A 13,549-nucleotide genomic window follows, 5' to 3' on the forward strand; every position below is an offset into this window, starting at 1 on the left:
GTAACTCCGGGGTCAACTGGGACGTGCGGCGAATCTAGGGAGTGCGCCGGGACTGTGATCGCGCCGAATTGCGAGTGACTAAAAGAGATGCAGCTGGAGTGGATGTAAAAGTGATCAATTAACCCGACAGACCTGAGAGGAGAAGGGACAATCGTCAGGTTTTCGAACGAGCTCAATCCCGCATCGTGATCTCCCCGATTGACCGCCCACCGCACAGGCCGGCAACCCGTCTCGTCTCTTTCATCTGAACTTCTCTACAACTTAACCACAGTTTGCTCATTTTCTCTATTCGCTTGCTCATACCTCATCCTTCGTTGCATCAGCCCGCCTCACTCGACCGAACACGCGCGCATACATCATGGGTGGCTCACTATCGCGCATGTGGTCCCTGCTCTGGTCCAAGAAGGAGATCCGCATTCTGATTCTAGGACTTGTATGTGGTGTCGTATTTCCTAAGCAGGTTAATGATGAGAAAATGGAAGCTGATCGACTCTCTTATCATCTAGGATAACGCCGGAAAGACCACTCTACTCTACAGACTCAAGGTGAGCTACAAAAACCCCGCCCAGTTGGGGAACTGGGGAGTTGGCGCGATCGATACAATGGACTAACAATGCGCGCTCGCAGATTGGCGAAGTTGTCACTACGATACCTACGATCGGTTTCAACGTCGAGTCGGTCACATATAAGAACCTGAATCTCAATGTCTGGGTAGGTGGTGTATAGCTACACGATCACCCAGTTCATTACTGATACTCCTGCGTCATAGGATCTCGGTGGCCAAACTTCCATTCGCCCATATTGGCGATGCTACTACGCCAACACAGCGGCCGTAGTGTTTGTCATCGACTCCACAGATATTGAGCGGCTAGGGACCGCGGCAGACGAACTAGCAGCCATGCTGAATGAAGAGGAACTTCACGATGCAGCGCTACTGGTCTTTGCCAACAAACAGGATCAGCCTGGTGCGAAGGGTGCAGGCGAGATTTCAGAGGCTTTGAAGCTGGGAGAATTGCGGGACCGGAACTGGAGCATTGTCGCGTGCTCTGCTATTGACGGCAAGGGTATTAATGAGGGAATGGATTGGCTGGTGGTATGTTTCTTTTTCCAATCCTATCTGCCACAAGCTAACGATATTACAGCAAACAATCCAATCGGAGAACGCTTAAGGGTTGGTGTTTGCGTCCGGTTTTAGATTTTCATCGTTGATATACCTTATGTGTCCAAGTTTCTCATATGGGTTCGGAGCCTTCCGCTGCATTCGGGGTGCTATGCCTCTTCTTTCTTCGGCTATGCCTCGGCAGAGTCCTTGTCTTATATTGCTTCATGATTTCCCCGGTGTCAGAGTCTCGCGGCTTACAGATAATTGTTTAATTGAATGTTGAGGCTGAACCAGGTAAAGAAAAGCATTCAGTCTATTATATTGTACAAGACATCCGGAGCTGTGCGCAGCAGGGCTCTTCGTCCTGGGCTTATAGAAACAATAATAGCTTTATAGTTCACTATCCCGTTCACGCCCTGAAGTCAGTCGGAGAGGGTAAGATTCTCTCAAGAAACTGTATGTGGACAATTTTAGTGTATAACTCTTAAGTTAGGTATCAGAGGTTCTTCCTAGCTATAAAGAGGCAAATGTACTTTACCCCAACTGGCTTATCTTGCCCAGCTGCCCTCACCCCGCACCTGCGATACAACATATAAAACTCCAGAGTCTTTCCTACTTGACTCAATCCTTGCAATTTTGATACATATCAATACATCCAGTTAGACAACATGGCGACCCCTCAAACCCAAACAGCAGCAGTCATCGCATCCACAGCTCCTGTCTCCGCAAAGGTGGAGATCCGAAGCAATTACCCCGTTCCAATTCCAGTAAATGGTGAGATCCTCGTGAAACTCGAGTTCTCTGGTGTATGCCATTCGGATTTGCACAGCATTCGTGGCGACACACCCATGTTGACTGATGTGGCCGGCCATGAAGGTGTTGGGAAGGTCATTGGCGGTAAGATTAGGGTTGAAGGGTCTTTCAGTAGTTGGAAGCAGATACTAATTACTATTCTTGCGGTTTTTAGTCGGTCCAGAGGTTGACGAGAAACAATGGATTGGAACGCGGGTGGGAATTAGGTATGTCACATTTTAAGTCAGGGCTTAGACTTGATTATACGAACCCTTCACTAACCCTTCGTTATTCGATCAGGTGGCTCTATAGCTCTTGCCGGCAGTGCGAGATTTGCGAGATTAATCATACCGCTTGTCCCTATCAAAGGAATGCTGGTGCTGTAAGTGCAGATATCTTCAGTTTCAACCTATATGTCCTCAATATGGTGTTTTGCTGACTTCGTCAATTAATACAGAATGTACCTGGCACTTTCCAGCGTACTTCCTCTCTTTCATGGAGTTGTTACATATCAGGCTTCTAACCAGATATTTAGAATACATCGTCAGTCCAGCGTGCCATGTGACAAAGATTCCGGAGCAGGTATCCCCAGATACTGCAGCCCCCCTTCTATGTGGTATGTCTTCTCCGCTTGTTGCTCTATGATATGACTACTGAAATATCTTAGCTGGAATCGCTATGTACTCTTCCATCATGAAGACCAAAACTCGCCCGGGGAACTATCTAGCCATCCTCGGTGCCGGGGGTGGTCTAGGACATATGTATGATTCCAAACCGTTTTCAGATACAGAGTACCTTGATTATTAACGTTACTCTTGCATAGGGGAATCCAAATCGCCGCTAGAAAAGGCCTTAAAGTCATTGCGATTGATAGGTATACAATATCCGAGCTTAGCAGTGATCTGGTACAAGCATACTAACCATACTGTTTCAATAACCCAGCGGAGAAAAGAAGAAGCGTCTTTGCGTATCACTGGGTGCCACAGAATTTCTAGACTTCCGAGAAGTCGACATCGTGCAGGCAGTCAAGACAATCACTGGCTTCGGTGTTCACGCCGTTATCTGCACAGCTAATGGCGAGCGAGCATATGAGCAGAGCATGCAAATGCTACGCCCCCTGGGAACGCTAGTCTGTGTTGGTATCCCTAATCAACCATTCAAATTGCCTGCTACTCCGCTTGATATGATTGTCAAGGGTATGTATTCAATGCCTGGGCCTCGTGTGTGAAATTGGGGGATATAATTGTCTGACTGGTTGTATAGGGCTCACCATTGTGGGCAACTCTGCGGGTACGGCAGAGGAAATGGATGAGCTTTTGGCAATGGCAGTTGCTGGTGATGTTAAGGCGCATATCGATGTCTTTGGTTTGGATGAGATCAATGATGTGTTGGATCGTCTAGAGCGCTCGGAGATTGATGGTAGGGTTGTTCTGAGGATTCCTGAATAGTTTATATTGCTAGACTGGATAGCTTGTATTGACCTTCAAAACCCATAAATCATTTTATATGAACTGCCCTTCAAGGTTCATGAAGTGTATTCGTTGAAAAACTAGGTGGGCTAGTAAATTTATTATGCTGTAATCTAGGTGGACGGTAAAACTGCCGCCTCGGGAAGTGATTGGCTCCGGGAGCACAGGGTGAGTTAGCCACCCCGCCGCCTGCGGTCTCTGTCATCAAGACGACAAAGGCCATCTTCTTCTCCCCCAGGGAACTGTTTCAGTATGGCATGCAAATATTTTTCTTGCTGGAAGGCACACATAAGCTTGGCCTTTCCCTAGGAGGGATGATGTGGAGCTGCCTAGTGCTTTCAAACAAGGCGCTTAAGGCGAGGCGTTTATTGGATACTACCTCCCTTTGGGCTGATGGCTGTGCATTTAAGTGGGTTCTTGATCTGAACATAGCCCTGAGGATGTTACATGGGCATTATTGGGCAACATATTGGATAGATCAAAGTGAAGGGCTGTGCACGAGTGTCTTAATAGCTATAAGAGCGCAGCCGCCCACGAAAATCATCCCCTACCTGAAAATTGGCTCCTGACAACATACTCACGCTTACCCGAAATTTCTCATTTATCTCTGAGTTCCGACCTTCCTGATTTTCTAAGAAACTACAATGGCAGAAGTATTTGGGATCGTTGCGGGAGCTTTTGGCGCTTGTTCACTGGCGCTTGAATTATTGGAAGTCACGAAATCCGCACAGCGTTATTGGAGGCGTATCCATGATCTCCCTTCCATTTCAATAGAAATTTCGAACAGCCTCAGGAATATTGAACGACTTCTAACGGCTATCAGGATATTGGCTATTCAAGAGCCTAGAGATAACGATGTAATCGCATGTTTGGAGCGCTGCAGACCTTCATTAGAAAGAGTTAAAGACATTTTACAGGACATCGAGGCACGCAGAGCCAACAAGAGGTTGCGAAACCTAAAAAATCCGTTCAAAAGCGTTGCTTTAGAGGAACAACTTTCAGTGGCAAGAGCGTCTCTTAGGGAGACAGTAAACGATTTGTCTCTTGCTCTGCTTGTTTCACAATTGTAAGTACATAGGCTTCTGCTTACTACGCTTGGCTGAGTTTAGTCATAGTCAAACTACTTGTCAGCACTCTTTGGTTCTTTCTAACATAGAAAGAAGCATGGCTGGATTAAGGGGGAAGATGCTGAGATTGAGATTGGTGCTGAACCCAAATCTAAAGATGATACGGACTCCTCTAAAGGTTTATGTAAGTTATACTTATAACGAAACTGTGAATCCGTGCTCTCCTTACCCGTTACTGTCTAAATACTGATTGAGCTATTGGATTTAGCTTCGCCAGTGAACTCTTGCAGTATTATCCCCCAAAAAGATCGTCGTGGTTGTTCTTGCTACTTTCAATTCGAGACAGAATCTTCGGGTCTGCGATGCAGTCAACTTGAGATCAACAAAAGTGACCACGATATATCTGATTGTTTCTCAAGAAAGCGCACACACCATGAAGTCTATCATATCAGGAACCAGCAACTAAATCTTTTCTTGGGAATGCTGTCCATATCAATCCTGAGGAAGGCTACGACAAGTGAGTCCCGGAAAAGAGAGCAAAACTCATACACAGAGATAAAACTCCGATTTGCTCCTTCGTGGTTCTTCTGCAAAGGCTTTATGACAAAGCTTTATGCAAGCACAACTGGAGGACTGAACCTGTCGCAGAGCCTAACAATCGTCCAAGTAGTCCCAAGGTACGAGGGGATATTTCTTGATGTTTGCTCTGGCGAAGTCACGAACGTGAAGAAAAGATTTGAGGAGAGACAGGCTTTGCCGAACAGCGCAGACAAATATGGGCATTCTTTAATTGCTATGGTGGGAATATCTAACTCTGAAGATTGTCGAAAAGTAGGCTGATGTGATTCTTGCAGGCCGCTGGGAATGGCCATCTTGGACTAGTCCGTTACTTGCTTGACCTTGGAGTGAATGCTCAGGTTGTCGATGATAATGGAAGGTAACTTTCCTAAGTCTACAATAGCTTATTTATAATATTAATAGACATCCACCAAACAGAAATCCTTTGCAATATGTGTTTTACCTTCGAGAAGGTCCACTTGATAAAAAAGATTGGGAGATTTTGCGCTTGTTGGTTGAGAAATCCCAGATTGACCCTTGGACACCTGACTTCTCTGGTCAAAATCTTTGGCACACCTTTTGCCAAACTCGCCAATCAAGCACTGATTTCCCGTGGAAGTTGATTGCAATCGATTTTTTACCAATCCTGGATGATCAAGATTCTTTTGGTCGCACCGCTCTCTTCCTCATGTCCTCAAACGTCAAAGCCAGCGTTGATGTCTTTCAATGGCACCTGGAAAAAGGGGCAAGTCTATCAGTTTCTGCGAACGGGAATTTCCAGAAATGGAACGGACTTACTTGTCTTCATGCCGCGATTGCCTCTCTTCAACCTCGATATCCAAAATCTAAATTCAATGTGTTCGACGTCGACTTGGCCGAAATTCTAGACCATGTGCCCCGAGCTTGGGAAGATCAAGGACCAATTTATAATGAATATGATCGCCTCAATCAGATGAAGCGAATTGAATTACTTATTCAGCATGGTGCTGACTTGTTTGCGGTTTCAGAATTCTATGGCACACCGACAGACCTTGCCCGATTCACTGGGAACTTCGATATTTGGATCGATTCTCTGAAAAAATGTGGTATCAATCCTAAAAATGTCCTGGTGACAGATAGGAAGATTGAGCGCAGCAAAAAGTTTTGGGTGACAGATCTTCTGGCGCGGGAACAGAAACTTGAGAAGCGGAAACTCCACAACCACTTTAATGACATCTTCGGGTTTCTTGACGACTTTCAATTCTCAGAGAAAGTACGTGGGATCAAGCCCAGGGAATCTAGAGCTCTACCGGCAAATCCATTGCTTCTGAAGATGGAGTCGTACAAAGAGGTACTCCATATACTCCAATCTTCCCTCATCAGCGCAATCCATGTGGTCGACGAGGATCAACACTTTGGTCCTCGGATTCTCACAGACGCTGAAATTTTTGACGGAGCTTACCATGACAACTTTTTTGGCAATACCCATTACTACGAGTCCTCAAAAAATATTCCATTTTACAAAAAGCTGCGCCGATATCTCGAAATGGTAGCCGCTATTGCATCTGCAGACGCTGATCCTGATCAGCCGGAGTGGAAATCCAATCACTACAAATACTATCCTTTTCTCAAAGCAGTGGCTGGGTTCTACTTGGACAAAGCCTTTCGCTTTCCTCCCCATGGCTGTGACTGGAGATATGAGGATGATGAGAGTGAAGTCGAGCCAAATATACCTGGGTCGTGGCATTCAGGTTAGGCAGGTGGAAACCGGTAATAGTCAACGTGGGTTCTGTCGTGTGAAAACATTGTAATTTAATGCCTTGGAGCTTTCGGGATACTCGAAGTAACCGACGTGTCTTCCACCTATATTTTTATCGTCGGTTCAGTAAAAATTCTGATTATCTGATAGCGGTGGAAAGGTGTAGTGTTGATATCAAGGACATTGTTCCTCTTTAATTTTGGAGAACTTCTCTGCTGCCATTTAAACAGTTGCCATAAGATTGCCGCTCTCTTTTCCGGCAAGGACACAGTGAGTCCTATCGTGCTGTATAATGAGACCATAAATGAAATATCGAGAGGCTCGTTTAGAAGCCCCTCAGACTGTCAGACATTCCCGGGCGGATGTTGGGAACTCTCTTTTTGGCCACTCTTCTTGCTTGGTTTCCCCGTCCCTAAATATGGAAACTATATATTTCTCATACCAAAGGAGGCTTGTGGTCACCTTAAGGTATACAGAGTACACCCTCTTCGTAACATCTCTAATACTATTAGACACCATGTGGCCTTAGTTCCACCTGTTTTGGGTATCTGAGTAAAAGGTGATGATCTCGATCTGAAAGGGCCTATGTACAGTCTCTGCTGTGATATAACGATGCCCGTTCAGGTAATGGGATGGGTGATTGAGAGCAGCAAGATGACGGTGCAATAGGAGCGGAATTTGGGCGTGGCATGGAGCCCGGGGCCCAGCGATACGATTTCGGCGTAATTCGACGCCAGATCTGGTAGCTTCGGGCCAAAAGGAAATTTTCATAGAGTAACATAAGTAATAGTTCCCCTATGAAAGCTCCCATTATCACATTAGTATATTATTTTTGAATTATGCCTTTCTTAAGCTACTATTCATGTCACTCATAATACTTAGGACCATAAGCCTACTTCTTTCCACACACAGAGGGATCAAGAATAGATATAGTCTTAAATAGAGTAGAAATAAGGCAATTAGAGGAAAAGGAGTGGTGCCTCAAGAAGTAATCTGTGCCATAACCCATATGAACCCATTTCTGCATAAAATCTAGGTCTTAGTGTGACGCATGACAGTCGAACCACCTGGGGAGATTGCTAGATGGCTTAAAAGGGAAGCGGTGAGAGTAGGGGGTCCGAGATGATTGGACGAAGGAGCTGTATATATATAGCCGTGTCACGGGACATCGCCCTGAGTGAAGGATGACCTGATCCCTGAGCACTCCGTGGACACATAGTAAAAGTGGGCCGAAACAAATCACGTGCTGTTTTAGTGACTAAGATCCTGGTGAATAGGATGCTTAAAATGGCGCCACTTACTGTCACCTAGGTTTGTGGTGTACTATTTCTCGACGGATCTTTCCCTTCGATTCAATCGGCGAGACTGAAAGACTGAAGGAATCGAGTAATTGAGCGTATAGCAAAGCAACGAAATTGGCGGTTTTTGGCATGGCATATGCTTTACCTGCCTGGCTACCTATATTACAGCTTATTTATTACAATCCCCAAAGACCTCAGAATTATGATCTGGACGGGAAGTCGTGATCCCGTTTTTACTTGACGTGATTGACTGGGTGTGAATACTATGCAAATCTGAATCAGGGTAATTTGTAAGAAACTTGACCAGTGACACTAACATATGCCAAGGTCTGATAGTAGTGATTATTCAATGCAGCCAAGCCTCTTCTCCTGCAGTAGCTTTTGCTTTTATAGAGCTAGACCTATGAATGGTCAAGGTGGCTGCAACATCATCCCCTCCTTTCGCAACAAATATAGAACACGACACTGTATAAGAATTGTGCAACTGGAGTCGTTCTCTGAACATAAGAGGACAGTGCAAGTATTTACACGGCATCCAAACCAAATCATCCAAATCGGGCCGACTCAGATCTCGGGCCAGTGTCGATAGCCCATCCGATCGATGCGTAAATGTATAGCCGATCATTCTGCTTATCAGCCCAACACCCCCTTGCAGATTACCCTCCTGAGAGCCACGAATAATGTGTCTCTGCCCGACAATTCCTAAATGCCTTCCTGAGAAAGCAAACTGTCTTTCGATAAAGGTGAGCACCAAGCTTTATACTCCGTAGTGGCCCAAAGATCCTTCTGTGGACCCAACAACAAATCTGTACTTAGTCCACCTTGTGGGTCACGACCATCTGAGACAGATTTCGCATTTGAGAAAATGTTTACTGTGTGATTAGCTACAGTCACCCTGCCCAAGTCTTGCACGTACGGACCAACCTTGCGTCATAAATCTATGACCCGATTTGGCTCCCGTTGAAGACAGCCTCGTTGCGCATCATGGCTGAGAGCCATCCCCCTAAGTTTGGAGCACCTTATGGGCGTATACCATACTGGCGGTTGTTGACCGACCAAGGGGTAATCACTCAAGAGATTCTCGAATACGAATATATTGGCACTGGCACCGACCTAGACCCTTATGCAGTGTCATGGATCCCAAACGACCCTCGAAACCCACTGCTTTTCGGCACAGCAAAGAAGGTGACTATCACTTTAGCTGTCGCGTTCTCCACGTTGATTGTGTCCTTGACGTCCTCAGCCTATAGTGGCAGCATGCGCCAAATCGAGAACCATTTCCAGGTTAGCACTGAAGTAGCCACCATCGGCCTCTCTTTGTTTGTGTTGGGATTCGCTATCGGGCCCTTGTTCTGGGCTCCAGTGGGCGAGACACTTGGGCGACAAATACCCTTCTTCATCAGTACCGGCAGCATGGCCATCTTTACAGCAGGCTGCGCCGGGGCCAGGAACATCGAAACCCTTCTTATCCTCCGTTTCCTAGCAGGCGCCTTTGGTTCCTCCCCATTTACCAATGGCGGCGGTACCATCTCTGATATGTTCACGGCCCGACAGCGCGCATTGGCTATCAGTCTCTATGCCGCCGCCCCCTTTCTAGGACCTTGCCTAGGTCCTATCATTGGAGGCTTCCTAAGCATGAACGCCGGGTGGCGATGGGTAGAAGGCTTCCTTGCAGCGACGGCTGGCCTGGTATGGCTGATCATCACCGTAGCAGTGCCGGAAACCTATGCGCCCGTCCTTCTACGTCGACGTGCTGAAACCTTATCGCGCGTTACGGGCAAAGTATACCGCAGCAAGGCCGATCTGAGCAAAGGAAGACTGTCGTTACCCAAACTTCTGTCAAACGCAATGTCGCGGCCGTTATTATTCCTCTTTCGCGAGCCGGTTGTACAACTCTTCTCGATCTACAGTGCCATCGTCTATGGCACCCTCTATATGCTGTTTTCCGCCTTTCCAATTGTCTACGAAGAAGGAAGAGGGTGGAACCAAGGTGTGGGCGGACTAGCCTTCCTCGGTGTTATGATCGGGATCATGTTAGGCATTTTAACGACAATTCCGGGTAATAAAATGTACCAGCGCGTACAAGATTCCAACGGAGGATATGCGCCTCCAGAAGCCCGTCTACCAGGCATGATGCTCGCCGCAATCGTCACGCCTGCCGGGCTGTTTTGGTTTGCGTGGACTAACTCGCCGTCGATCCACTGGAGTGTGAGTATCATTGCCGTTGCGCCATTTGGATTTGGTGTGGTCTTGATCTATTTGGGGGTCATGAACTATCTCATTGACTCCTACACCATCTACGCTGCATCGGTGTTGGCCGCTAATGCCATCCTACGTTCTATTTTCGGTGCCGTCTTTCCCCTTTTCACCAATTACATGTACCAAAATCTTGGTATTCATTGGGCGTCTTGTATTCCGGCTTTTCTTGCCGTCTTGTGCATGCCGGCTCCTTTTCTGTTTTACAAGTACGGACCGGCGATCCGTGCTCGTTGCAAATACTCTGCTAAGTCTCAGTTATATATGGAAAAGCTGCATGCAAGTGCAGCTTCCTAATGTTAAATAGTTGAGCAGGCATTTATAATAATCACGCGGGGAAAAGTGCTGTGTATGAAAAAAAGATCAATTGGATCATATTTCATGTGATACGCAAGGTAAAGATGGTGAATATCTGTCCCTGGCCAAATTCTATACAAAATGTTGCAGCTTTGCATGTCAATCACTGTCAAGTCACGTAAAAGCAGTTGGAATCATAATGTCCAGTCAGGATCACGATTTCTCACCTATTCTCATGACCTCGAGGTCATGATCTTGCGATCTTGGATGCCAAAAATAGGCAATGGTCAGCTCGGAGTAGAGAAATCAAATTTGGTTGCTGTAAAGTACGCGAAACCACTTAATTGCCTCAATTCTTCACCTCTGGTACGACACAGTCTATTACATCTTACGCCGAGCCTAGTAGCTATATCGAGATCTCGGTACACAGCAGGCTAGAACGGCATTGTTTCGGGGGTGATTGAAAGACTCGGAATACGATAAATAGACTATGTCGTGCCAAAGGCCAAGAAGCGAAGGGATTGATAACACTATTGAGTTTGACAATACAAACAAAAGAGCCTTCTTGACTCCATGTCGTGTTAAAGAGATGGAATTTTAAAGTTTCGTCGCTGCATACATAATGCATAATGTGGATCTGGTCTTCCTTGAAAAAACAGGATACCTACCTTCAATGATTTAGGGAGGAATTTATAACATCGAGGGCTTATACCCAGCCTTGTATTGTTCAGCTCCTCGGTATAGATCAATTCTGGAAAGGTTTCGGTCCTCCTAAAATCAAAACAAAATGAGACCCAGCCTGAAATCACAAAAGAGGGTAATAAAGGAAATAGAGAAACGACTCAGTGGAAAGAAATAACGATGCAAAAAAACCTGAAGGGCAAAAAAGAAACGTGGTTCCAGAGGGGGTCGAACCCTCGACTTTGGCGTTATTAGCACCACACTCTAACCAACTGAGTTATGGAACCCGGTTATTGTAAGGCTGGCGCCTTTTTACATTTATGAATCAAATCACCCCGAAATCAAATAACTAGATCTGCCTTGCTGTGCATGAAATACGCGAGTGGCGTTCTGTTATATCCAAGTATCTATCAAATCCATCGACTTCAAGATCTTGATATGCAGACTTGATGCGATCGCCAGTTGGTTGAAATAGGTTGGCTGGCTATGTAGAGGTTCATAGTTTCATTCCATAACTTCACAGCGTCAATAGAAAACAGAGAGTTTATATCCACCTGCCTTAGGTAGTTCGTCTCTGGAATTTGCATTGCTATAGGTCTAAAGTTTATTCGATCATCTTCCCTGTACTATTGGACTTCGATTTGATTGGCGGCAGCAGAAAAGTAGTGGTCTCACGTTGTAGTTGCTCTGTCTTCATTTGGGCTTTCTCCTTTTTTTAATTTGTTTATAGTATAAATCCACATAATAATCTCACTATATGAGGATTTTCACATGATACCCTTTCTCATTACTTCGTTGCATTTACAATCTATCAATTGTATGGCTGACTAGGCTTGTATGTGAAAGGTCGAGCTATATAGCTACATAGGTGGGTAAGAAACACACTACTCTGTGTGTGGACTCTAGACCATTAATCTCTTCTCGCCCAATTTCTTTGTCTTGATTCTCTTTATTGCCTATCGATCTACTTATAGGGATCCTGTCGATTTTCTCTGTCTCTCTTGCATATATCATGAGCTTGTTGCCGTCTCTCCGTCTAACGAGGGGTTCGTTCGGGGGTAACAGGGTAATAAATTGTATTAATCGGTCGCAAGTGCATTTGATGTTGGTATTTGACATACTGCTAGGTGTTTGGAGAAATATTTTCGTTGCCTGTGTATATAACGTCGCGGTCGTTTTGTCTAATGATCAGATTCCTCCTATCCCTATATTTCTACCGGTCCTCATCCAGCCTATATTATATGCCATCCTTTAACCGTTCTGGGTATACTGTTGTTTTGTTTATTCCCTATCTCTGGCTCCTTCTGGCCATCTTCTTTGCGCCCACGGCATGCGATCAACACTAAGTTGGTACTTATATATTTCTGTTCAGTTATACTTTTACCAAGCAAATATTGGTTCTGCAATGGCCTCAATCCTTACACGGATTATGATCTCCCGCCCAACCCTAAAGAAACGATAGCCGGACTAATGATTCAGCCCTATCGGGACTTACAGATGTAGTTATGAAAATAACGGCCATGCCTCTCACAATATAGTTGAGTTCAAAAATTGACTATATTCCTCCCATCCACAGTATATTACACGCTAGGTGCTCAAATCGTCAAATATCAAGTGTTCAATACCATTTTTTATTCGAAAGGTTCAAAAAAAGAAACCCAACCACACCCTTAGTTCAAGGGACAAAGGTAGTCTGAACAAAAAAAGAAATCATGGTTCCAGAGGGGGTCGAACCCTCGACTTTGGCGTTATTAGCACCACACTCTAACCAACTGAGTTATGGAACCAAGTTATTGTGTGGTTCAGCGGGCCATGATTGATAGGACTTAAGCGAGGTCTGACAATTTGCATGTACGTCATTACGCGCCCCACATTACCACTAGGCTACATAAGGTTAGCGCGAGCTAGCGTGCCCTTTATATTTGACCTATACACTCATAATCCAATATACAGGAACCCTCTCTCACATGATATTACATGCTTGAAACCCACGAAGTAGAAAACATCAAGCTAAGGTTACATAGCAACGATTCTGGCTATTTTGATAGTAGATACATTCCATTGAAGCAAACAAACCGCACAAAATCCAACCCTAACTAATTTGTTTACCGACAGTGGAGTGTAGCCAACTGATCCACATTCTCGCCGACGAGACACAATAACCAGGTTCCATAACTCAGTTGGTTAGAGTGTGGTGCTAATAACGCCAAAGTCGAGGGTTCGACCCCCTCTGGAACCATGAGCAACTAGCTAGGTTTGCCTAACTTTCCTTTTTTGCTGCCATCAAA

At 45.4% G+C, this 13,549-nt stretch overlaps 4 protein-coding genes across 4 annotated transcripts; all 4 read left to right on the top strand.

The window, feature by feature from the left end:
- Window positions 1-358: 358 nt before the first annotated feature.
- N7446_000361 (ADP-ribosylation factor family protein) lies at window positions 359-1,169 on the top strand (the record flags this gene model as incomplete). The annotated part of the gene is made up of 5 exons (XM_058509128.1): window positions 359-433; window positions 507-545; window positions 628-711; window positions 770-1,093; window positions 1,143-1,169. The coding sequence occupies 5 exons, from the start codon at window positions 359-361 to the stop codon at window positions 1,167-1,169; spliced, it is 549 nt and encodes a 182-aa protein (XP_058378107.1).
- Window positions 1,170-1,770: 601 nt separating this feature from the next.
- Window positions 1,771-3,388, top strand: N7446_000362 (zinc-dependent alcohol dehydrogenase; the record flags this gene model as incomplete). The annotated part of the gene is made up of 9 exons (XM_058509129.1): window positions 1,771-1,999; window positions 2,070-2,121; window positions 2,195-2,276; window positions 2,352-2,373; window positions 2,430-2,510; window positions 2,562-2,655; window positions 2,718-2,768; window positions 2,837-3,090; window positions 3,158-3,388. The coding sequence occupies 9 exons, from the start codon at window positions 1,771-1,773 to the stop codon at window positions 3,340-3,342; spliced, it is 1,050 nt and encodes a 349-aa protein (XP_058378108.1). The 3' UTR covers window positions 3,343-3,388.
- A 2,288-nt stretch (window positions 3,389-5,676) lies between these two features.
- On the top strand, window positions 5,677-6,723 carry N7446_000363 (Ankyrin repeat protein; the record flags this gene model as incomplete). Its single annotated transcript, XM_058509130.1, has 1 exon — window positions 5,677-6,723. One exon carries the CDS (start codon window positions 5,677-5,679, stop codon window positions 6,721-6,723), a length of 1,047 nt encoding a protein of 348 aa, XP_058378109.1.
- A 2,288-nt stretch (window positions 6,724-9,011) lies between these two features.
- N7446_000364 (MFS transporter) lies at window positions 9,012-10,580 on the top strand (the record flags this gene model as incomplete). Its single annotated transcript, XM_058509131.1, has 1 exon — window positions 9,012-10,580. One exon carries the CDS (start codon window positions 9,012-9,014, stop codon window positions 10,578-10,580), a length of 1,569 nt encoding a protein of 522 aa, XP_058378110.1.
- Window positions 10,581-13,549: the final 2,969 nt, after the last annotated feature.

This window comes from Penicillium canescens (assembly GCF_028828765.1).
Source record: "Penicillium canescens strain IBT 15451 chromosome Unknown utg000001l_segment0_segment0, whole genome shotgun sequence".
Classification (NCBI taxonomy): domain Eukaryota; kingdom Fungi; phylum Ascomycota; class Eurotiomycetes; order Eurotiales; family Aspergillaceae; genus Penicillium; species Penicillium canescens.